Source organism: Dreissena polymorpha, chromosome 4 (assembly GCF_020536995.1).
Source record: "Dreissena polymorpha isolate Duluth1 chromosome 4, UMN_Dpol_1.0, whole genome shotgun sequence".
Taxonomy (NCBI): Eukaryota; Metazoa; Mollusca; class Bivalvia; order Myida; family Dreissenidae; genus Dreissena; species Dreissena polymorpha.
Genome location: NC_068358.1, coordinates 101,287,604 through 101,314,877, shown reverse-complemented (window position 1 = coordinate 101,314,877; position 27,274 = coordinate 101,287,604). Strand labels below are relative to the sequence as shown.

Sequence of the window (27,274 nt, the reverse complement as noted above, 5' to 3'; positions counted from 1 at the left end):
TATGCTAGTTGCAAAAGCCATTTTGACTTTGCTTTTTATGGGGGAAAGGGTTAAAAAAAAAGAAGCACATACCCGATCATAGCAAATGAGTGTTGAGAAGTTGGGTGTCTTCAGGCTGTGTAGAATGTGTATGAACTCTGCGCAGTAGACTGCATCACTGGCAGTGAAACAGCAGCGTGGGAAGATACAGAGCTGCAGGAACTGGGTTATGGTCTCATTCTTAGTCGCACCTAGAAAAGCACCAAGATAGTGATGGGCTTAATGCAAATGCTTTAAGTGTCTCCCCCAATTAGCCTGTGCAGTATGAACAGGCTAATCAGGGACAACAATTTCGACCTGAACTTGATTTTCATTTAGTTGAAACATTTAAACCAAAAATTCCATACCAGTGATAAGTGTCATCCTTGATTAGTCTGTGCTGACTACACAGGCTTATCTAGGACACCACTTTACATGAGCATTAAGACCTCTATAACTCTAAAAATCAACGAAAATTTCGTACTCACGTGACACAAACCACTGCTCCCTCTGTGCCTTGAGGCGTGCGTTGACTCGCTGGACGTGCTCCGTCTGCCTCTTCTCCTCCTCTTTGAGCTTGTCTATCAGCTGGCTGCAGCGCTCCTTCTCCTTCTTCCGCTTGCTCTGAGGCTGTGCATCCAGAGAAATGTGGGGGAGGCGTTATAATGATGGGGTTCTATTATTAGAGTCGTGTTCTGAGAAAACTGGGCATAATGCATGTGCGTAAAGTGTCGTCCCAGATTAGCCTGTGTGGCCTGCACAGGCTAATCTGGGATGACACTTTATGCACATGCATTAAGCCCAGTTTTCTCAGAACACGACTTATTATGTAGGAGATTAACTGGCTATTTAATAGTGAATTACTATAATTCTATTGGAGATTTAATGTTTATTTGATGGTGATGCACCTACAATTCATTTAAGGACTTTATATGCATGATTTGTCAATGCATACAAATATCTTCTTATCTGTGATGTTAATTTTAAAACAACTCAGGATGCATTTTTAAAAAGGAGATAAAGAGTAAAACAAGAAACAAATATCCTTCATACCTAAAAAGTTACAATTTCAACACCTCTTAATGGCATGTTACTTATATTTATAAAAATGAGTTACAATAATTGCATTCAAATGTCAGCTTACATATTTCATACCCATTTCTAAGTCAATCTTGACTGCAGAGCTATGTCTCTCTTATTCCAAAAGGAACTAACTGTGCATGTTTACAGCATTGATATTGCAATAAGTACAAGCCTGCACTAGTATTGTTTTTGTCTCAAGTAATGCTATGAGCCCTGCTCTGGGAAAACAGGGCTTAGTGCTAGTGCATAGGCTAATCAAGGGTGACACTTTCCATCTGAATGGATTTTTGTCAAGAAGAGGCTTACTTTTAACCGAAATTCAATTAAAGAGAAAGAGTTGTCCCTGATAAGCCTGTGCGAACTGCCAAAAGCAAATCTGGAACAACACTTTGTACACTGGCATGAAATGCCATTTTCCCAGATAAATTTTATGTACGAGTTCAAGCTAGTTTGGTCAAAGTGCTTAATTTAACAAAAGCATCCATCACGAAGCTTATTTTGTCAGTAAGTCTTACCATGTCTTTGTTGTCATCAACACTGAGAGCCTGTGCCTGCAGATGGCTGATCTGTTTCTCATAGGCTGCGTTGGGCACATGAATGTCGTACATAGAAAGTGCCCAGAAAGTCACGTAGAATGTCGGGCTGGAAAGTCCAAATAGGGGTCTTTTTGCACTTCATAATTGACAGCTTTCATCGAGCAATATGTGCCATAACTTGTTGCGCAATTTGAGATGCTAATTGGCATTTGAGACCATAATTTACACTTGAGAACATGAAAATATTCAATCGCACCTCAGATTGTATAAATATTGAACGTTTAACAGTGTTCTATTTCACTTTCGTTTGCTTTTGTATTTAATACATCGCAGAAAGAATACTTGAAATTGTCTGTACCAGATCTTGTAATTGTCAGCCCCACTTTGTCTTGAAATAATATTCGTGAGAAAAATCTTAAAAATTGTCTAAAATATAGTGCTATGCAACCCATGCTCCTGATCATATTAATGCTCCCTTCTTTAGAACAAAAAATATATTGCTTGAAAAATTGGGATAAATTGATTGCGAAAATATAAAAATGGCAGCCACTTTCGGTCCGATTTTCAGGTTTATTGAGTCTTGAATTCTTTTCTTTAAAAATTTTGCATGTGCGTTATACATGGGGGCGCGTTATACATAGAAATAGGGATCTGAGTGGTAAAGGGTAACTGCACTATACCTGAGATCTTCCCAGATTTTCGGGGACTGCAAAGGCCTGACATTCTCAACAACAGGGGTCATCACAAGTTCAGAGGCTTCAATGTATTTCTGAATCTGAAAGGTCACAATAACATGTCATTATTTTAGAGGCTTCAATATATTTCTGAATCTAAAAGGGAGGGAATATTAACATCACACATTAAAGTCATAAAGGCAAAGTGACTTCTCCTCCTTTTAATAATTAATTTTGAGTCAAACATTGACAATTTAATGTGTAGAAATGCGGGACACAGGATTAGTCTTAGCTATAAGTTTCCACATTTACATGTGAGTTGAACATTGAAATGAACAGTTAGCAGCCATTAGACTTCTTGAAACTGTTCATAGATGGTGCTTTGATTAATAGCCATGTGCTGGCTTCCAATAACTATGCTTCAGCAAAGTTAAATGGCCTATTTAAACAATGCACAAGCATTACAAGCAAATTCGTTGAATTAATATCCCCTGCCAATATGCTTCTGGACCATACATGCCAGAATTTTTTAGGTCCAAAGCGGGACATTCCATAAAAAATTGTCGGGACATTTGACCAAAAAGCAGGACACCTAAAACGATCTATCATTCCACCTTAACTGTAGTCAGTATAGTACTAACAAAAACTCTTGATACTTTTATTCAAGACATAAAACATCTGATATGAAGCATGAAATCTAAAACATAACAATAACAGTTTTATTAAATAAGACAATAGCAAACAACGAAGATAATATTCTCTTTTTAGAGTACAAAATCTGGAACATTAAGACAACAATACTCATGTTACATCTTTTTAGAGTACAAAACTGGAACATTACGACATCATCTTTTTAGAGTACAAAATCTGGAACATTACGACAACAATGCTCATTATATTACTTTCAATGGCAAACATTAACGCAGGGGAGGCTATCCAGTACACTGAAAGTACGGGTTACAGTAAACTATCTACCGAACAGTTACTTTTACACTTTTACTGTTTGTTGCGATGTTTTTTTAAGCATGTATCCATGCGCAGTTTGTTACTTGTCAATTGTCGCGGCTTAATTGGAGTAGGGTCAAACTGTCATGCATAGCACCTCGTTGTTTTTAGCTTAATTGGAGTAGGGTCAAACTGTCATGCATAGCACCTCGTTGTTTTTATTACAATTACACCCAATTACACTAGACAGGATGGGTATCACTTATTGGACTGTTCGTTGTGATTTTGGTATATTGCACATTCGGATTATCCCGCTATTTTGGAACTAAACATTGAATGTGAAAGACTCATTAATGACGTAGAGTTAATTTTACAAAACAATTGTTTTGTAAACCGTTTCAAACAAAGACAAAAACAAACACATTTTCAACATTTATTTCATTATAATACAACTATCGTTAGCAATAAGCGACCACTATCTTGAAGACCACCATGGTGTGAATGCCTGATAAAATCAATAATATGCCGATAAATCGCTGATAAGGTGTCATAAATAACACTGGTACACACGAGTAGAATCGGATTGTAAATTGGGGGCAAAAAAGGGATTAGCGGTGGTAAGTGTAAGCGAAACAGAGCTTGAATAGCGCATTTTATTAGGAACCTATAGACCTTACATCGTTTTTTAACGAATGTCGGGACAAATCGTCTCATATCGGGACGCTGGGACGAAGGGCCCAGAAGCGGGACTGTCCCGCCGAGATCAGGACGTCTGGCATGTATGTTCTGGACACAAAAGTGTTATATTTAACATTCAAAAATGCATTTTTTCAAGATACAAAGGGCCATAACTCCGTAAATAACAGATGGTGTGTAATGACATTTGGCATGCATCATCCTCTTATCCATATATATACTCATACCAAGTTTCAATGAAATCCGCCAAAGCACTTCTAAGATATGGCTCCGGACGGACGGAAAGACGGACGGACGGACTGACAACGCCTAAACAATATCCCTCCGCCTTTGGCGGGGGATAATAAGATGGGAATAGATAACATTCTACTGGCAATAAATATGGGGCTCCTTTACAGGTCAGATTTGGAATCTCTGCTATTAAATTAGATTTTAAATGATCGTTTTATTTCAGACATATATTTGTAAAAAGTTATCATTCTGATTCAATGCAACTAAACATATCTGGTTTTGTTAAAAGTGAAGTTTTGTTTAATACATCAGTGCAAGAAAAAAAAAGAGTAAAATTACAATCATAATCTGAAATCAATGACAAATAAGAACAAGAGCACTGCCTTGCGGGTGCAGACCGCTCATCTATTTTTCTTTTTAAAGATGAAGGGACCTATCTCAATTTTAATCACAAAGGAGGGAGGGGTGGAGTGGAGAGGGTGTATAGTGTGGGGGTGTGGTCATTTTTTACATCATCTTCCAAAAATGCACAAAAAAAAACATTAAAAAAAAATGGGGGGGAAGGGGGTTGGGGCGGAGTATAGTGTGAGGGTGTGGTGATTATTTATAAGTTGATCTTAAAAAAAAAAAAAAAAAAAAAAAAATGGGGGGGGGGGGGGGTAAAATGGGGGATGGTTTGGGTGGAGTCTATAATGGTATGTCAGGTAAGTGTTGTTTTGTCAAAGTATCAATCAAATCTAATCATAAATAAAAAAGTAATGGCAATTTTAGCAAAATTTAATAATTTGACCTTGAGAGTCAAGGTCATTCAAAGGTTAAGGTAAAATTCAACTTGCCAGGTACAGTACCCTCATGATAGCATGAAAGTATTTGAAGTTTGAGAGAAAAAGCCTTGATACTTTAGAAGTAAAGTGGATCTAAACACAAATATTAACCATATATTTAAAGTTACTAAGTAAAAAAAGGGCCATAAGTTCGTAAAAATGACAACCAGAGTTATGCAACTTGTCCTTTACTGTCCCCTTATGATAGCTTGCGAGTGTTCCAAGTATGAAAGCAATATCTGTGCTACTTAAGGGGTAAAGTGGACCAAAACACAAAACTTAAACAAATTTTCAATTTTCTAAGTATAGAGGGCCCATAATTCCGTCAAAATGCCAGTCAGAGTTACATAACTTTGCCTGCACAGTCCCCTTATGATAGTTAGTACCGTATACGTGCGCTTATAAGACGCCCTCCCTTATAAGACGCACCCCGACTTCGGACTTTATAATGGGTGGATTTGAGACTGACCCGCGTGTAAGACGCGTTCAAATTTTGCCGTATTCATCGGCCGGAAAATGGCCGAAAAATGGCAGAATGTTAAAGAAAATCATCAATTAGTAAAACATTGAGAATTTTTCAAACTCGCGCTGCATACAATTAGTAATTCACGCAAGTCTGAAAAATAAAACAATCAAACAACAAAGTAAATAATATTTGTTTATTTTATGATATATTAGTGGGTTTCAATTTATTTTCAAGTATTATTCATGCAATAAAAATAATTATCAAATTGACAAAATTTCTAACAACTGCGTATTAATCATTTGCCCTAACAATTGCAAACAATTGCAAACATAAAACATATTACGTTCGTAATATCAATGCACAAGCAAAATTGATCGTGTCAGTCATCTTAATTGTATTGTTTGACAGGTATTGAAATCTAATAGGCAGATATTTTGAAAGCGTTTAGTTTTATTACCTAGATTATGCAAATTTTACGCCCATTGTCTATCAACAATAGGTAACGCCTACTTTCATAAAATTAGCCAATCGCGTGATAGAGTGATAGACTCCGAAGCGCAGATCGAAATCACGTGTCAAGAAGAAAGCCATATGCGGATAATTGCATGCGGTCGCTCTTTGCTCCCGTCGTTGTTGGCCCCTAATAAATAATGTGTCATCAGTATTATTGGTTCGTCTGAATAAACGTGTTAATTTAACAATTGACATTCGCAAACTGGTAACTTATTTCATAGGATACCCTAATTTCCAATTATGTCTTAATTGAAAATTAACGACGTGGAACAAAGACGATTAGGTGATACAAACTTGTCAAATAGCATTTGTAATCGGCAGCGTGTTTACTGAGAATTGATTTTGCTGTTGTTTTAAGCATGTTGGCATCGTGTTGCCGCTTACACACGTATACTATAATGACCAATTTATATGGCATTTAACGACGTCGCGCACACAATCAGGTGATAAAAACTTTTCAAGAATAATCACGGACAATATAACGTCTTACGCCCCAAAAATAACAAAATTCAAATTAAAAATAATAGACAACAAAATCGGTAACAATACATTTTATTACAAATAAATCGGTAACTGAACATAGCGTTCCGATACACGGTACGGGCCAATACAGACTTTAGAGAAAATGCAAATGGCTGCCGCGATGATTCAAAACAACTGACAAGTGTCCAACTTGGCTAGCATAAGCCCAGTAAACTCGATTTTTTTATTTTTTTTGTTTATTTTCACCAGTATCTCGCTTATAAGACGTGACCCCAACTGTAACTTATTAATTTAAGTCTCAAAAATGCGTCTTATAAGCGCACGTATACGGTAAGTGTTGCAAGTATGAAAGCAATAGCTTTGATACTTTAGGAATAGAGTGGACCTAAACACAAAACTTAACCAAATTTTCAATTTTCTAAGTATAAAAAGGGCACATAATTCTGTCGAAATGCCAGACAGAGTTACATAACTTTGCCTGCACAGTCCCCTTATGATAGTTAGTAAGTGTTGCAAGTTTGAAAGCAATAGCTTTGATACTTAAGGAATAAAATGGACCTAAACACAAAACTTAACCAAAATATTCAATTTTTTAAGTATAAAAAGGGCACATAATTCTGTCAAAATGGACGCCAGAGTTATCTAACTTTGCCTGCCTAGTCCCCTCATGATAGTAAGTAAGTGTACCAAGTTTGAATGCAATAGCATTGATACTTTATGAGAAAAGTGGACCTAGACACAAAACTTAACCGGACGCCGACGCCAAGGTGATGACAATAGCTCTTTTTTTTTTTTCAACAAGGGCTGTTTGTAAAACATGCATGCCCCCCATATGGACTGTACGTTGTAGTGGCAGCTATTGTGTGAATACGTTTTTTGTCACTGTGACCTTGACCTTTGACCTAGTGACCTGAAAATCAATAGGGGTCGTCTGTGAGTCACGATCAATGTACCTATGAAGTGTCATGATCCTAGGCAAAAGCGTTCTTGAGTTATCATCCGAAAACCATTTTACTATTTCGGGTCACCGTGACCTTGACCTTTGACCTAGTGACCTCAAATTCAATAGGGGTCATCTGCGAGTCATGATCAATCTACCCATGAAGTTTCATGATCCTAGGCGTATGCATTCTTGAGTTATCATCCGGAAACCATTTTACTATTTCGGGTCACCGTGACCTTGGCCTTTGACCTAGTGACCTCAAAATCAATAGGGGTCATCTGCGAGTCATGATCAATCTACCCATGAAGTTTCATGATTCTAGGCGTATGCGTTCTTGAGTGATCATTCAAAAACCATTTTACTATTTCGGGTCACCGTGACCGTGACCTTTGACCTAGTGACCTCAAAATCAATAGGGGTCATCTGCAAGTCATGATCAATGTACTTATGAAGTTTCATGATCCTAGGCCCAAGCGTTCTTGAGTTATCGTCTGACAACCACCTGGTGGACGGACCGACAGACCGACATACCGACAGACCGACCGACATGAGCAAAGCAATATACCCCTTCTTCTTCGAAGGGGGGCATAAAAAATAGATGAGCTAAAAATGTAGGTGTCATACACTTAACATGTCTAATTATACATGAAATGCATCCTTTTGAAATTGCCCACTCATATCAGCCTCCATTATAGAAATTAATTAATTCGGCAGAAAAGAGGCTTATTGGTTATGACATACATAGCAGGTTAAGTGTTAAATATATTCATTAAACTCAATTTAATACATCGATGGCACAATATTAACACTTAAGTGTGTGTGTTTGTATTTGTTGATTTTGTCCCCCAGAGTGCACAATCTCTGTCCTATCCACATACTGAGTTCCATCATTCCTGTTTACCAAGCTTTACCAAGTAATCACATATTCCATATTTTAGTTTGCAATTATTTATGTAACCATATCAACCAATATTCTTAATATTTATTTAACAAAAAAAATTAAGAAATACAATGCGTGTTCCCCATATGAGCATCTATCCACATACCAAGTTTCATCAACCTCACTTGAGCACTTTTTTAAGTTATTGCAGTATCCAGATTGGGACAGACACACATAAACAAGAACATGGGCAGACCAGGGGTAAACCTATAGTCCCTCTCTGCTTAGACTGGTAAGAGGCTAAAACCAGAGCATGAACATGCAGTTCCATAAAATGTGTTTTCCTCCTATTTAAAAAAACATTTACGCAAAATCAAGTGACCACTTGCCTTGGTAGATGATGACATTTTATCCTTCTTGTCTTTGTCTGCTCTCTCTGCCTTGCGCAACTCATCATACTTGGCCTGTGAAGAAAGACAGAACTAAACACATACATATTGCCCAATTGGTGCAAAACAGGTACCATGTGCCTTCTTATTTAAATGTCACATGTTACCTTTTTGCACATATGGGTCGATTTATATGTTTATTATTTGAATGGAAAATAACTTTCTTTTAATGATATTTTTGTATTATAAAACGCTCTTTATTGCAGTTTAGTGTTTAAAAGGATCGGAAAAAAGCCCTCTAAAATAAACCAAGTGTTCAACGTTTAGCCAATTAATTTACTTTAATTTCATGAACTGTGCAATCCCAATATAGGCATGCATGTAAGCTATATCAAACAATATATATTTTAGCGTAATAAAATTTGGTACTAATATTACTGAGTGTATGCTGATTTTCTACTTTTAGAAACAATGACCTTGGCCTGAATGGCCCGCATTGCAATGACAAGCTAGGTCTGCATGTAAGCTACCTTCACACCCGCATTGCAATGACAAGCTAGGTCTGCATGTAAGCTACCTACACCTGACTGGCCCGCATTGCAATGACAAGCTAGGTCTGAATGCAAGCTACTAACTGGCCCGCATTGCAATGACAAGCTAGGTCTGCATGTAAGCTACCTACACACCCCCATTGCAATGACATGCTAGGTCTGCATGTAAGCTACTGACTGGCCCGCATTGCAATGACAAGCTAGGTCTTCATGTAAGCTTCCTTCACACCCGCATTGCAATGACAAGCTAGGTCTGCATGTAAGCTACCTACACACCCCCATTGCAATGACTAGCTAGGTTTGCATGTAAGCTACTGACTGGCCCGCATTGCAATGACAAGCTAGGTCTGCATGTAAGCTACCTACACCTGACTGGCCGGCATTGCAATGACAAGCTAGGTCTGCATGTAAGCTACTGACTGGCCCGCATTGCAATGACAAGCTAGGTCTGCATGTAAGCTACCTACACACCCCCATTGCAATGACAAGCTAGGTCTGCATGTAAGCTACTGACTGGCCCGCATTGCAATGACAAGCTAGGTCTGCATGTAAGCTATCTTCACACCCGCATTGCAATGACAAGCTAGGTCTGCATGTAAGCTACCTACACACCCCCATTGCAATGACAAGCTAGGTCTGCATGTAAGCTACAGACTGGCCCGCATTGCAATGACAAGCCAGGTCTGCATGTAAGCTACTGACTGGCCCGCATTGCAATGACAAGCTAGGTCTGCATGTAAGCTACCTACACTCCCCAATTGCAATGACAAGCTAGGTCTGCATGTAAGCTACCGACTGGCCCGCATTGCAATGACAAGCTAGGTCTGCATGTAAGCTACCTTCACACCCGCATTGCAATGACAAGCTAGGTCTGCATGTAAGCTACCTTCACACCCGCATTGCAATGACAAGCTAGGTCTGCATGTAAGCTACTGACTGGCCCGCATTGCAATGACAAGCTAGGTCTGCATTTAAGCTACTGACTGGCCCGCATTGCAATGACAAGCTAGGTCTGCATGTAAGCTACCTTCACACCCGCATTGCAATGACAAGCTAGGTCTGCATGTAAGCTACTGACTGGCCCGCATTGCAATGACAAGCTAGGTCTGCATGTAAGCTACCTACACACAAAATTTCAGTGTCACACCTCCATCCTTATTCTGGTAATGGAATACAATCAATATCAATATCAAAATGCAATATAAAGCTTAGGTCTAAACCTTTATTTAAGCAGGGCTATGGGAAAACCGGGCTTAATGCATGCATAAAGTGTCGTCCCAGATTAGAATATGTTATCCGAAAGGCTTTTCCGGCTCAACACTTTCTGCTCAAACTGGATTTTTGCTGAGAAAGGACTTCCTTTAAAGGAAATATACCATTAAAGGGACTGTCAACCACGAATGACGAAAAAAGAAAAGTTCTAAAATACCGTATTTTTTTACAATTGTTAGTTTATACATGTATTGATTAAAATATACGACTGGTATATTACATTACTTGAAAAAAGTTCAGATTTTCAGTATATTCGGTAATAAAATTTTGCGAAAATAGGTGACATAACGATATACACATTATAAATAACGCAAGTATATTGATCATTTGTATATAAAATATATATAATTCACTATGCATGCACAATTTGAATTCCTGGGTTAACCACGTGTGTAGATGATGATCAATCTACTGGCGTTATTTATAATTAACTGGTAGTTACTTGGTAGACATACCCAGTAAAATTTATTACAGAATATACTGAAAATATGAAAACTTAAAACTTTTTTCAATTAATGTAATATACCAGTCGTGATATTTTAATCAATATAAACTAATAATTGTAAAAAAATACGGTATTTTACAACTTTTCTTTTCTTCGTGGTTGACAGTCCCTTTAAGGCACTTAGTCCAATTTTCCTACAAAACACTTACATTAATGTCATAGCTGTAGAGTGGCCTGGAGAGGAAGAATGCAGCGTCCGGGGGTACATGGTACTCCCCCACCATCTTGTCTATGGGGGGCAGGCGCTTCACAAACTCCTCTGTGGACAGCTGCATGGACAGGAAACTGCCAAACTGCACCAGTGTGTCCTGGCACTGAAATAACAAGCATTCAGGCTTTAAAATAAACTATGTGTGTGTGTGTGTGTGTGTGTGTGTGTGTGTGTATTTTGGAAGTTAATGAGTTTTTATCCGAGCCATAGGCTTCATTATGTGTGGACCCAGAGTGAGACCCAGCACTCCTACCTTTTTTACTAGAATCACCAATTGTGGGAAGAATTTTGAATTATAGCTGCAATTTCCAGCTAATTCATTATTACTGAAAAATGCTTTCAATTTTGGTTTGGTCTTGTGTTGTGGGGGGAAGCTAGAGTACCCGGAGGAAACCAAACCTGTCCAGTTTAGTGACCAAAATACAAACTCACAAGCTGCCGGAACAGAAACTGAACCCGAGGCTCCTAGGTAAGAAGTGAGTATACCAACCCCTGTGCAAGACGGACAGCCGCTTTCGAATAAAAATAAATATAGAACTGAAATAACAAGAGATTGCCAAGCAATATTGTCCCCTACCGGTGAAACTCCACCCTTGTCAGTAATTTTTATTTTTTATACATTTGTTGCCAAAGCAACCACAATTTTTGACGTAGGAACAAAATGAATTGGCGTGCATAATCTCCATATTGCCATCTGTCCATGTTTCAAGTTTCATGAAAAAATATGAAGAACTTTTCAAGTTATCTCAGGATCCAGAAAAGTGTGACAGACAGACTGACAGACTGACAGACTGACTGACTGACTGACAGACTGACAGACTGACTGACAGACGGAGAGCAAGCCATAAGTCCCCTCCGGTGAATTCGGTAGGGGACAACAAGCATTCCCCACTGAAATAAGCATTCAGTTTTACAATAACAAATGAACATTATGTTGCATACAAAAGCAAACACTTAAATTCTTGCACATTGACTCTTCATGGTATTAAAATAGTTTAAGTTTAAATATAATCTTGTGAGAAATGAGAACAATAAGTTCACTCCTTAAATTAAGGCAGACTTACAGATCAACAGAGTGACAACTTTATACTCCCTCCCTGTAGTGGTATAACATGCACACACACAACAACCAGTCAACCGATAGCTAAATGTATACATTTAAAAGATTGTATGCTACTGACATGTGCATGGCTAACTTCAAGGGCACATAACTCAGAAATGTGTAGATCATTGGGCGTTAGAAATGTCTTACACGTCTATCCTTCAGGATGATAACATATCTGTTTCACTTTCATCGCTTGAGAAATGTGGAATAAGTTAGCTCCACAAACTTGTAACATTTTATGCAGTCAGACTGACCAACACGCAGACAAACTGAACTATCGTCTGGATGAAATACATTGCAGTACCTTACGTACCTGACACTTACCACTAACAAATATTATACCTCACATACATTTGTTTCTTTTTTGCATATATAAACTTCACAGGTCCGTTATTTTGAATAGTGCCCTGTTAAGATGCGCGCGCATAGTCAACAGGCGCTATTTTGAATAGTGCCCTGTAAAGATGCGCGCATGTAATAGTGACCGATAGAATGTTTATTTGTAACATTTGTGCAAGTTTTACAACGAAGAGATTTCTGCGTTATATTGTTAGGGTTAACGCACGATTCGTTTGGCAGGTCACAAGCGTGTTTCTTGTATTATTAATCACATCTTGAAAAATACACAAATTAAATGCTATATTTTTGATCAATGTTTAGAAACATGTTGTCTGTAACAAAAGCAGATATTTCTATATAAAATGTATCTCAATAAGTGAAATTCTTTACAATAAAAATGAATTTTGTATTTAGAAGCGAATTTTTCTGAGTCCTACTTTTGCAGGGAGACAACTTGCGCACAATAATAATGCCGTACATATTCTTAATTGTAACGATTCGTTTGGCAGGTCACGAGTGTGTGTTTTTTATTATTAATATCATATTAAACAAGAGCACCGCCTTGCGGGTGCAGACCGCTCATCTATTTTCTTTTTAAAGGTGAAGGGACTCTCATTTTCAATCACAAAGGAGGGAGGAGTGGAGTGAAGAGGGGTGTATAGTGTGGGGTTGTGGATATTTATTACATTATCTTCCAAAAAAGCGAAAAAAAAAAAAAAAAAAAAAATCGGGGGGGGGGGGGGGGGGGGGGGGGGGGGGGGGGGTGGGGGGGTTTTGGGTGCGATGGTTGGACGGTATTTCAAACATAACCGTTTAAAAAAAAAAATGGGGGGGGGGGGGGTATAGTGTGAGGGTGTGGTGATAATTTGTGAGATGATCTTAAAAAAAAAAAAAAAAAAAAAAAATCAAAAAAAAAAATTGGGGGGGGGGGTGGGTGGGTGGGGTGGGGGTATAGTGTGAGGGTGTGGTGGTCATTTGTGAGATGATCTTAAAAAAAAAATAAAAAAATAAAAAAAATTAGGGGGGGGGGAGGGGGGAGGGCACGGGGGAGGGGGGGAGGGCACGGGGGATGGTTTGGGTGAAGTCTATTGTGGTATGTCAGGTAAGAGTAGTTTCATCAAAGTATCAATCAAATCTAATCATAAATAAAGAAGTTATGGCAATTTTAGCAAAATTTAATAATTTGACCTTGAGAGTCAAGGTCATTCAAAGGTCAAAGTAAAATTCAAGTTGCCAGGTACAGTAACCTCATGATAGCATGTAAGTATTTGAAGTTTGAAAGCAATAGCCTTGATACTTCGAGTGGATCGAAACACAAAATTTAACCATATATTAAAAGTTACTAAGTCAAAAAAGGGCCATAATTCCGTAACAATGACAACCAGAGTTATGCAACTTGTCCTTTTACTGTACCCTTATGATAGTTTGTGAGTGTTCCAAGTATGAAAGCAATATCTATGATACTTTAGGGGTAAAGTGGACCAAAACATAAATCTTAACCAAATTTTCAATTTTCTAAGTATAAATGGCCCATAATTCCGTCCAAATGCCAGTCAGAGTTACATAACTTTGCCTGCACCGTCCCCTTATGATAGTTCATAAATCTTGCAAGTATGAAAGCAATAGCTTTGATACTGTATGAATAAAGTGGACCTAAACACAAAACTTAATCAAATTTTCAATTTTCTAAGTATAAAAAGGGCACATAATTCTGTCAAAATGCCAGTCAGAGTTACATTACTTTGCCTGCACAGTCCCCTTATGATAGTTAGTAAGTGTTGCAAGTATGAAAGCAATAGCTTTGATGCTTAAGGAATAAAATGGACCTAAACACAAAACTTAACCAAAATTGTCAATTTTCCAAGTATAAAAAGGGCACATAATTCTGTCAAAATGCATGCCAGAGTTATCTAACTTTGCCTGCCCAGTCCCCTCATGATAGTAAGTAAGTGTACCAAGTTTGAATGCAATAGCATTGATACTTACTGAGAAAAGTGGAACTAAACGCAAAACTTAACCAAAATTTTCAATTTTTTAAGTATAAAAAGGGCACATAATTCTGTCAAAATGCACGCCAGAGTTATCTAACTTTGCCTGTCCAGTCCCCTCATGATAGTAAGTAAGTGTACCAAGTTTGAATGCAATAGCATTGATACTTTCTGAGAAAAGTGGACCTAAACGCAAAACTTAACCGGACGCCGACGCCAACGCCAACGCCAACGCCAACGCCGACGCCGACGCCGACGCCGACGCCAAGGTGATGACAATAGCTCATAATTTTTTTTCAAAAAATAGATGAGCTAAAAATACAAAAATTAAATGCCATATTTGGGATCAATGTTTTGCAACATGTTTTCTGTGATATAAGCAGTTACCTTTATATAAGATGTATCTCAATATGTAAAATGCTTTACAATAACAAGAGCACCGCCTTGCGGGTGCAGACCGCTCATCTATTTTCTTTTTAAAGGTAAAGGGACTCTCATTTTCAATCAAAAAGGAGGGAGGAGTGGAGTGAAGAGGGGTGTATAGTGTGGGGTTGTGGACATTTATTACATTATCTTCCAAAAAAGCGAAAAAAAAAAAAAAAAAAAATCGGGGGGGAGAGGGGGGGGGGGTTGGGGGGCGATGGGGGGGGGGGGGGTTTGGGTGCGATGGTTGGACGGTATTTCAAACATAACCGTTTTAAAAAAAAATGGGGGGGGGGTATAGTGTGAGGGTGTGGTGGTAATTTGTGAGATGATCTTAAAAAAAAAAAAAAAAAAAAAAATCAAAAAAAAAAATTGGGGGGGGGTGGGGTGGGGGGGGTGGGGTAGGGGGGGGTGGGGTGGGGGTATAGTGTGAGGGTGTGGTGGTCATTTGTGAGATGATCTTAAAAAAAAAAAAAAAAAAAAAAAAAAAAAATAGGGGGGGGGAGGGGGGGGAGGGCACGGGGGATGGTTTGGGTGGAGTCTATTGTGGTATGTCAGGTAAGAGTAGTTTCATCAAATCTAATCATAAATAAAGAAGTTATGGCAATTTTAGCAAAATTTAATAATTTGACCTTGAGAGTCAAGGTCATTCAAAGGTCAAAGTAAAATTCAACTTGCCAGGTACAGTAACCTCATGATAGCATGTAAGTATTTGAAGTTTGAAAGCAATAGCCTTGATACTTAAGAAGTAAAGTGGATCGAAACACAAAATTTAACCATATATTAAAAGTTACTAAGTCAAAAAAGGGCCATAATTCCGTAACAATGACAACAAGAGTTATGCAACTTGTCCTTTTACTGTACCCTTATGATAGTTTGTGAGTGTTCCAAGTATGAAAGCAATATCTATGATACTTTAGGGGTAAAGTGGACCAAAACATAAATCTTAACCAAATTTTCAATTTTCTAAGTATAAAGGGCCCATAATTCCGTCCAAATGCCAGTCAGAGTTACATAACTTTGCCTGCACGGTCCCCTTATGATAGTTCATAAATCTTGCAAGTATGAAAGCAATAGCTTTGATACTGTAGGAATAAAGTGGACCTAAACACAAAACTTAATCAAATTTTCAATTTTCTAAGTATAAAAAGGGCACATAATTCTGTCAAAATGCCAGTCAGAGTTACATTACTTTGCCTGCACAGTCCCCTTATGATAGTTAGTAAGTGTTGCAAGTATGAAAGCAATAGCTTTGATGCTTAAGGAATAAAATGGACCTAAACACAAAACTTAACCAAAATTGTCAATTTTCTAAGTATAAAAAGGGCACATAATTCTGTCAAAATGCATGCCAGAGTTATCTAACTTTGCCTGCCCAGTCCCCTCATGATAGTAAGTAAGTGTACCAAGTTTGAATGCAATAGCATTGATACTTACTGAGAAAAGTGGAACTAAACGCAAAACTTAACCAAAATTTTCAATTTTTTAAGTATAAAAAGGGCACATAATTCTGTCAAAATGCACGCCAGAGTTATCTAACTTTGCCTGCCCAGTCCCCTCATGATAGTAAGTAAGTGTACCAAGTTTGAATGCAATAGCATTGATACTTTCTGAGAAAAGTGGACCTAAACGCAAAACTTAACCGGACGCCGACGCCAACGCCAACGCCAACGCCGACGCCGACGCCAAGGTGATGACAATAGCTCATAATTTTTTTTCAAAAAATAGATGAGCTAAAAATGAATTTTGTATAAAGAAGCGAATTGGTCTGTGACCAACTTTCGCAGGGAGACAACTCGCGCACTTAATAGTAACTGATAAATATTTATGGAATTTATCTTTTGTTATTAATTTTTATTTCTAATGACATTTATCTGCACAAAAATGTTCGGTATAATATAAGAAATAAAAAACATTACTGCAGGCCCAATGGCACAATAGTGACCAGTCAGGCAGCCCCAAATAGTATACGGACCTCAGCCTTCGGCTTCGGTCCAAATACTATTTGGGGCTGCCTGGCTGGTCACTATTCTGCCATAGAGCCCTCAGTGAGGTTTTCTATTTCTTAAATAACCTTCAACTGATGACAAACCTCCATTAAATGTAACTCGCTCTAGGAAAGGGCTTACTGCATGTGCATTAAGTGTTGTCTTAGACAATCCTGTGTAGTCCACACAGGCTAATCAGGGATGAAACTTTCTTCCTTTATGGTGTTTGTTGTTTAGTGAATGTCCAGTTTAAGCGTTAATTGCCATCCCTGATAAGCCTGTGTGTACTGCACAGTCTTATCTCGTATGACACTTAACACATATGCATTAAGCCCGTATTTTCCCCAGAGCCCGGCTAATAGCGGACGATTCGATAAAGAGGTATCAAAGCTTAACATAGAGCTTGCCAAAGTGTTTGAGATGCCAAGCACTCTCCTTGTAGATGCTCTAGGAAAATGGGGTTTAATGGATGTGCGTAAAGTAAGGTCCTAGATAAGTCTGTGTAGACCACACAGGCTAATCAGGGACATAAATTTTCTGCTTAACTGATTTTTCCTTATCTTTAATAGTCCCGTCACACAGGACTGGTGTCCTTACGGCGATTTAAGACTGTATTTAAGGAAATTTCTGATTGTCGTAGTAAGGACACCAATGACCTTTTCGGTAAAAACGCGGTTTTGTGCCTTCCTGTCACACCAGCGCCCTAATTTATGACATTCTGCGCGTCCTCACGGTGTCCTTAATATTCCCTGGTGACCTTTCCGCGTTCATACTGCGTCCTTACGGCAACAAAGCCGACCATACAGCGTCTGAGCGGCGTCATTGGCGTTCTTACTGCTTTCTTATTGCAACCATAGTCGTTCTGAGGACGAAAGAGACGTACAAAGGACTTACTAATGTCGCAATAAGGTCGCCGTATGGTCGCCTTGCAGTCAATGATCATTTTCTGTGGGCTTGGGCGGCGACCACACAACGTCCATGGCGACCTTACAGCCACCCTACCACGTCCCTACTACCACTACTGCGTCTCTAGGGCGTCCCTAGAACGTCCTTAACAGAACGCCGTAAAACGCTGGACTTCAGCGACTACTTTGAACATGTTCAAAGTGGTTGCCGTGGGCTCGCATCCTGAGCAATTTTCGGCGTCCTCACTGCGTCCTTACTGCGTCCCTCCAGCGTCTATGGCGTCCTCACTGCGACCTGGGTAGCCGTAAGGACGCACTAAGGACGCCAGTCCGGTGTGACGGGGGTATAACCAAACAATACAATAAAAGCAGAAAGTGTCGTCCCTGATTAGCCTGTGCATACTGCACTTTACGCACATGCATAAAGTCTGATTGTGGAAGATATGGTACCTGATCGTAGAGTTTGCCAAAGTGTTTGAGATGCCTGGCACCCTCCTTGTATATGACTGCGTCCCTGTGTTGGGAGATGAGAAGGCACAGGGAAAGAGCGAGGTCGTGTTCTAGCACGGTGTCCTTGAGGCGACTTGACGACTTCTTCGTGTTGCGCACTTGCGTGAAGTAACCTCCCTTGAGAGAATGAAACATAAGTGGGTTTTGTGAGGTCCAAGTAAATTATGAATATAATTGGGACTCAAATGAATTTTTTTTGTTATAAGCAAACCCTTGTAAGCCTTATACAGCTGTAAACACCATCTAACTATTTAACACCCAAATGTTCACGTTTGTTAAGATTAAACTGCTTAACCTATAAGGGCCAGCACACAATCTCGAAGGAGTGGTGTATCGAAAAAAGAAGAGACCCTGCCTAATGTCTGATGGTTAAATAGTTGAGTTATTACACATCTCAATTGGAAAGTTCATAACAAGTACGAACAAGAGATTTGTTTGTCAGAAACACAATGCCCCCTAATGCGCGGCTTTTTTGTTGTTGACCTTTGACCTTGAAGAATGACCTTGACCTTTCACCACTCAAAATGTGCAGCTCCATGAGATACACATGCATGCCAAATATCAAGTTGCTATGTTCAATATTTCAAAAGTTATTGCAAAACTTTACTGTAAGGTTAAAGTTTTGGGACAGAATGACAGACAGAAAGAAAGACAGACCAAAAACAATATACCCCCGATCTATGGATCCGGGGGCATAAAAACAATTTTCTCATAATTTTAACAAAACAATTTGTCCTGATTTAAAAAAAACATTTTGTCATGATTTTAACAAAACAATTTTCTCATGATTTTAACCTATGAGTTTGATCATCAGTAGGTCTACAAGAATAACCATTCAAACATAGCAAATGCTAATGGACCGAGTGAACTACAATATAATGAGGCTTCTTCTGTGAACTATGCAACATTTGTATACATGGTGTCAACTGTTTCAATCTGAATACAGGAATGTGCAAGACAGTCTTCTGTGCAATATTGTGTACACATACCATACCTGTTTTAGATCGAACATGTTAAGGCAACCTTCTGAGATTCATTTTTTTTAATAATGGTAAATAAAATGCACTTTTATTGTGTAATCATTGTAAAAGCAAATATGTTTTGCTGTTTATTTCCAACCATCTCTAAATTTTTACTAGTCGTTAGAATAAATAAGCCATGCTCTAGAAAAACATAGCCATGCTCTAGAAAAACATAGCCATGCTCTAGAAAAACATAGCCATGCTCTAGAAAAACATAGCCATGCTCTAGAAAAACATAGCCATGCTCTAGAAAAACATAGCCATGCTCTAGAAAAACATAGCCATGCTCTAGAAAAACATAGCCATGCTCTAGAAAAACATAGCCATGCTCTAGAAAAACATAGCCATGCTCTAGAAAAACATAGCCATGCTCTAGAAAAACATAGCTGAATGCATGAGGGTAGAAAAGTGTCTGCCCAGATTATCCTGTGCATCCTTCACAGGCGAATCAGGGACAACACTTTTGGCATAAACTGGACTTTTGCTAAAAGTCTGGGATGACAATTTACACATATGTATTAGGCCCCGTTGTCCCAGAGAGCGGTTCAAACGTATCTAACCTACCTCTTGCCTGAGCAGTTCTCCGCCAGACATGGCGTCCAGTTGGTCCTTGGTAATCTCCTCAGAGATCTCAATGCCAGCCATCTTCTGCACTATCTCACGCATCAACAGCAGGTCAATACTGTACAACACCATAGGAGGGCGATATTACATTAAAGTTAGTGACTGTCCTAAACTACGCACATTGTTTACACAGTTCATACACTATGGTTTCTGTGAATTCTCACCCATCAACAGCAGGTCAATACTGTACAACAGGCTACAATGGGGATTTTGAAAACCAGCAGTGATAGTACATCATAATTAGCCACCACCCTTAATAAAACAAATTACTTAACATTATACCCCTCAGATAGACAGTGTGACTCTCAGTAATCCTCTATAAAATAAGATTAAATTGAAGAACTTTCTAAATAGATTCAATTTTTGAAGTTTTTAATTTAAACTCTTATATACTGATGAGCAGTAAAAGAGCATAATACTTGAACTGTCTGCGAGTTATTTGCAGACCGTTTTGGTTTAGTGCTGGATGCATATAGCCATTGTCACTAGCTTCTTAGTGGGAAAGGGTAAATGGTTCATAGAGTATAATTTCTGTGAACATTTCAGAACTAAGTTAATTTTAGTTAATTAAATGGGGTGATTGAAACAACTAAAACAACGGCTATTCATGTCCAAATAGGTTTTAATACCACTCGTTTTGCATTACATCTTTCATGTTAAACAGCTGTACTAGAAGTATTAAATAAAAAATATATTTAAATTATAAAAGCTGGATACATGAAACACAGGTACAACATGATCCAAATACTTATTGCAGAATTGTCCATTTCTTACCTTTTCCCTGCTTTCAGTTGATTGGTAACATACTGCATAAGGCCAGAAAGCTCCACTTGATATTTCTTACATATAGACCCAGCAAAATTGGCCAGACCTGTAATGGAAGTAAAAATATGCCACATATTTGTTAACCCACATGTAGTAAACAAATCAGGTCATATGAATTTGAACAATTTTAAGCTCAATTTAAGTCTAAATTGTAAACTTTAAGCGGATGTTTATCAATGTTTATACAGTTATGTAAGATGAAAACAGGAATTTTTATTTGAAACTATTATGAAAAGAGAAAATAATTATTAAACAAGGGCTGTCTGTAAAAAACGCATGCCCCCCAAATAGGCTGTCAGTTGTAGGGGCAGCCATTGTGTGAATATGTAAGAAACCATTTTACTGCTTCAGGTCACTGTGACCTTGACTTTTGACCTAGTGACCTGAAAATCAATAGGGGTCATCTGCCAGTCAAGATCAATGTACCTATGAAGTTTCATGATCCTAGGCCTAAGCATTCTTGAGTTATCATCCGGAAACCATTTTACTGTTTTGAGTCACTGTGACCTTGACCTTTGACCTAGTGACCTAAAAATTAATAGGGGTCATCTGCCAGTAATGATCAATGAACCTATGAAGTTTCATGATCCTTGGCCAAAGCGTTCTTGAGTTATCATCCGGAAACCGTTTGGTGGACGGACCGACAGACGGACCGACAGACCAACATGTGCAAAACAATATATCCCCTCTTCTTCGAAGGGGGCCATTATTAAAGGGATCTTTTCACGCTTTGGTAAATTGACAAAATTGAAAAAAGTTGTTTCAGATTCGCAAATTTTCGTTTTAGTTATGATATTTGTGAGGAAACAGTAATACTGAACATTTACCATGGTCTAATAGAGCCATTATATGCATCTTTTGACGATTTTAAAACCTAAAAATGATAAAGCGTTGCAACGCGAAACGATTGAATAATTTGGAGAGTTCTGTTTTTGTCGTTAAATTTTGTGAAACTACGAAGTTGCTTATATAAGGTATACAATACGTTCAGCATGTGTACTCGGCGGAATAGCTCAGTAGGCTACAGCATTTTTACTTCAGGACTCTGGCAGGACTCCAGGGGTCACTGGTTCGAAACCTGGTCCGGGCAATGTTCTTTTCCTTTTTTAATTTTATTCTTGATTTTTTACTGGAGCTTTTCAGATCCAATGTTTACATTTATCGATATAAAGCATTTAATGAATAAGTTAAAAAATGCCAAAATCTGTGAAAAGGCCCCTTTAATGCTTTTATACTCTTGGGAAAAGGATAAATTAAATTTCTCTAAGTTTTTCTGAGGAGCTTATATTTTGTGTTCACTTTCAAACGTAAATGCTCAAACATGGCTTTATGCATGAGCATATAAAGTTGTCCCAGAATAGCCAGTGCAGTTCGCACAAGCTTATCAGGGAAGAAACTCTCCACCTAAACTGGATTTTTGTGAAAAATAGACTTCCTTTAAATGAAAAATTCCATTAAGGTGGAAAGTGTCACTCCAGATGGGCCTGTGCAATCCAGGATACCTTTTTACGCACATGCAAGCACACTTTTCCTCCAATGAGACTAAAATGTTCACTTACTCTGTAGCCAGCCTGCTAGACTGGTTTCACCCAGTTTTGTCTTCTCTTTCTCAGGACCAGCCACTGCTTCAATTATACAGACTGGTTCACCGAGTTAAGGATAAACAATTAGTGTTTTCTTTTTTCGTTCAAATTTTGGTCTAGTTAAATGTAATATTGAAATCAATTCTCATCTCATTTTGAAAGCATTTTTAGCCAAAATAAAAAAACAACAATTATTATCCTGTTTTAGTCAAAACAGCGTGAGTTTCCCAATCCGAAGGGACTCCGCCCCATTTAAAAAATGGAGAAAACACTGACAACAATAAAACCAACAGTTGATTGTTGCCTCTGCAGTTGCCTAGCAAGTATTGATTCCCTATTTGCTAGGTTCCGGTTTAATTTCTCCCAGGTACCATTTTGCTTTTTGATGTATAAGTATTGATTAGGATGTCATGGATTTTTCAGTGAGTATTCACAAGGCTTTTGGAAATATTTAACAAAATAAACTAGAGCTTTGTCACAGACGTGACGAATACCCCCATATAACGTAATGACACAGAATATTTTGCATGTTGTCTTCACATAAAACAGCGGACACCATGCTCAATGTGTAAATCGCACTAAGTAACCTCAACCTAGTTTTTGACCCGGCATGGCCCATGTTAGAACTTTACCTACACATCATCTAGATACAACTTCTTACCAAGTATGGTGAAGCTCGGATGAAAACTACTTGAATTAGAGAGCGGACACAATGCTGAATGTTTAAAACGCACTAAGTGACCCGTGACCTAGTTTTTGACCCGGCATGACCGTTTTGAACTAGAGACAACTAGAACTAGAACAACATGAATTAGAGAGCGAACACTTAATACGGATCGACAGACAGACCGACCAACAGACCGACCGACAAGCTCACTCCTACATACCCCCTAAACTTTGTTTGTGGCTGTATAAAAACTATTCTTACACAGAAGAGCATTTCAATACTTTGGTGACTTAGGTTTATTTAAATGTCAGTGAATAACTGTGAATAATAAGAATAAGAACAGGGACTTACGGGGTATTGTTGATTCTGTTGAATAATCAAATTAAAAATCTTTTATATTTCACTAAAATTGATTTTTTTCCCAATAAAATTCTATAATACTTTAAAAGACCTACAACCACACCAAAGTGTCAAGAATGCAGACAACCAAATGTATCTGAATTTAACATGTCAGTGTAACTTACATCAGATGAATTACCATCAGAATTACTTTATTGTTGAACAACAAAGTCATGCATGTGAATGCCACAAATTGGCTGCCGACAGTAAAGGATACATATGAGCATGTCATATGACAGATTGGTCAGATACTTGAGGGCGTCAACAACTGGACCAATCAGGTTGTCGTACTTCTCAATCTGACGGATGATCTGTACACAAACAACATACTTGGTAACGATCTTATTCATACATATGAGCCTCACTCTAGGAAAACAGGGCTTAATGCATGAGGGATAAGTGTTGGCCAAGATAAGCCTGTGCAGTCTGAACAGGCTAATCAGGGACGACCATTTCCGCATTAACTGGATTTTTGCTAAGAGACTTCTATTAAATGAAAAATCCTGTACAAGCGGAAAGTGTAGCCACTGATTTGCCTGTGTAGACTGCACAGGCTAGATTGTGACAACACTTTACACACATGCATGAAGTCCCATTTGCCCAGAGCAAGGCTCATATACAGGATCTTGATCATATGTATACATCAATATGTATAAGCTAGCTCATATACAGGATCTTGATCATATGTATACATCAATATGTATCAGCTAGCTCATATACAGGATCTTGATCATATGTATACATCAATATGTATGAGCTAGCTCATATACAGGATCTTGATCATATGTATACATCAATATGTATGAGCTAGCTCATATACAGGATCTTGATTATATGTATTCATCAATATGTATGAGCTAGCTCATATACAGGATCTTGATCAAATGTATACATCAATATGTATGAGCTAGCTCATATACAGGATCTTGATCATATGTATACATCAATATGTATGAGCTAGCTTTTAACATGACAATAAAAACACTTGAATTTAATTAGTTAATTTGATTTCTTAATTTACAGTGCAAGTTTATCCAAAATAAATCTTAAAAAGGTCTACAGTGTTTCATTCAAACTAAATCTCTTACCATTTAAGTTTGCTATTGTCTTAATATTCCTTCAAATAGAGAAAAAGAAAAACAAAACAACAACAAACAAGAAACCGTCGGAGACGGGTGATGCTCCCGAAAGTTTTTTTTGTCACAATATTGCACTATATATACAGATAAAAGGAAACGTCTTGAGGGGCATAACTTTGGAAAAAATAATACGATGGATGGTTTAGCAACTTAAAATTTTCAAAGGGCCATAACTCTCTAAATAAATCATCTAACCAGAACCCACAAATAACATGTGCATCTCCTCAAGGTAGTTAAGCTTTCCATAAAGCTTCATTGAATTCCAGTCAGTAGTTGGGGAGAAATAGCCCGGACAAGAATTGCACTATATGTACAGTTTATAGAAAATTTCAAAGGGCCATAACTCTGTAAAAATCATCGGACCATAACCGGCTGATAATACGCACATCTCCTGTTGAAGCTTCCCATAAAGTTTCATTGAATTCCCGTAATAAGTTGCTGAGAAATAGCTCGGACAAGAATTGCACTATATGTAGGGCTGTAACGAATACACTAGGTGACGAATACGATACGTATCACGAATACAGGGTGGCGAATACGAATATTTATTCGCGGATATGAATTCAATGAACAAAAGTAATACTGACAACTTGACATGAAATTATATAGTATGAAACTATGAGTATTTGTAAATTTGATTAATTGAGTACCATTGCATATTGAAAATAAGAAATATAACACTTTGAAATGACAAAACACTGAATAGAACTGCTTAAACTTTGAACACAGTTTTAAACTTTTGAGAAAACATGATTAGTACCAATAACATCTTTGAGTAGAACAATTTAGTCAACAGTGGACACATTAGTGACAGTAAGTTGCACAATCATTGTAGTAAAGATAAACAAAAAAGAAATTCCATCTGCTAATCCTTTGTATGTATATTTGAGCATCAAATCACTGGTATTTACCTAAATAAACATTAAACAACCATCGAAAAAAAATTCAATTCAATGTCGTAAATATTCAACCGGTGCCCGCCATTTTTGTTGATAATCTTACTGTGTAACAGAGTGGGTGGGGTAAACATGATGAAAAATGCCAGAATAAAGAGAAGAACATTTAAATAGGGGTTTATTGTATGAACCTTCATGTGTAAGGTAAGATAAGATGATACAACTTTGAAACTCGAAACCACGTTGTTTGTATTCGTCAAATATTCGGTTCGGGAGGTGGCCAATAACGAATACGATTCGTCCACAGCCGTATTCGAGTAATTCGAATGTATCGTTACAGCCCTAACTATATGTACAATGGAAAATTTCAAAGGGCCATAACTCTGTGAAAAATCATCCGACGAGAACCGGCTGATAATATGCACATCTCCGCTTGGTAGTCAGGGGTGTGAATTAGGCCAAGTCAGAGGGGAGGACAATTTTGTCGACTGATTTTGACTATGCGAATGGCGCTCATTGACAAACCTTAAAACAGACATTAAAATAAACAACTTCTTGAACTTCATAACAATATTTCTTTATAACAAGAGGGCCATGATGGCCCTGAATCGCTCACCTGACTAACCAAATACAATCCCAACCCAGATTTCATCAAGATAAACATTCTGACCAAATTTCATAAAGATTAGATGAAAACTGTGACCTCTATTGTCTACACAAGGTTTTTCTATTATTTGACCTAGTGACCTAGTTTTTGACCTAGTGACCTAGTTTTTGACCCCAGATGACCCAAATACAATCCCAACCCAGATTTCATCAAGATGAACATTTTGATCAAATTTCATAAAGATTGGATGAAAACTGTGACCTCTACTGTCTACACAAACAAATTGTTGACGGACGCACACACACACGAACGCACGCCGGACATCACAGTCACATAAGCTCACCATGTCACTTTGTGACAGGTGAGCTAAAAACCTGTTAAACTTCACATTTAACATACTGAGGATGCAAAGTAAACAGTATTTAGTGTGATCAATTGCAGCAGTTTTTCAATGTATTGAATTACAGTAAATGGACTTAATATAAATAAACACACTTGAGTGTTCTTCTTGTGTTAATGATTTATTAAACTGAGTTAAATTAATATATTTAATTTGTTTACCTTTCAATATCTTGCATTTCACATCTTCAGTTCAATGATACTTCAGTTAACTGAACTGCGTGACAAACATAATAAAGCAGAATATGCATATGAATCTGATTATACACAGATTCACTTACATATAAATCAAATCATGTTTGTCTATTTCCATGTTCAAACGATACTCTTCTAAATTGTTTTACTTCGCCAGTATAATGAACTCCAATTTGCAAACACTGGTTTCTGTGACACATAATTCTTGAAATTCTCAATGATCACAGCCTCACACAAATGGTCAACAAGCCCACCCGAAATGATAACACACTGGACCTGTTTCTAACTTCCAACCCAAAATTAGTCAGCCATGTTAATGTCCAAGCAGGTATCTCTGACCATGACTTAGTTATCGCCCAGGCCAGATTAAAACCCCAAATAAATAGGCAAGCCCCGAGGGAAATCCCATTATTAAAGAAAGCCAAATGGGATGACCTCAA

The 27,274-nt window shown here is 38.0% G+C and overlaps 1 protein-coding gene across 1 annotated transcript in view; it reads right to left on the bottom strand.

Annotated features, from left to right (window-relative positions):
• Positions 1-27,274, bottom strand: part of LOC127876177 (THO complex subunit 2-like) — a 104,150-nt gene that overhangs the window by 39,082 nt on the left and 37,794 nt on the right. Inside the window, 11 exon segments of the mRNA XM_052421183.1 lie at positions 73-230; positions 507-648; positions 1,617-1,743; positions 2,318-2,412; positions 8,682-8,756; positions 11,159-11,323; positions 18,419-18,595; positions 20,065-20,182; positions 20,899-20,995; positions 22,509-22,589; positions 23,816-23,909. Coding sequence (XP_052277143.1) covers positions 73-230; positions 507-648; positions 1,617-1,743; positions 2,318-2,412; positions 8,682-8,756; positions 11,159-11,323; positions 18,419-18,595; positions 20,065-20,182; positions 20,899-20,995; positions 22,509-22,589; positions 23,816-23,909 — 1,329 coding nt within the window.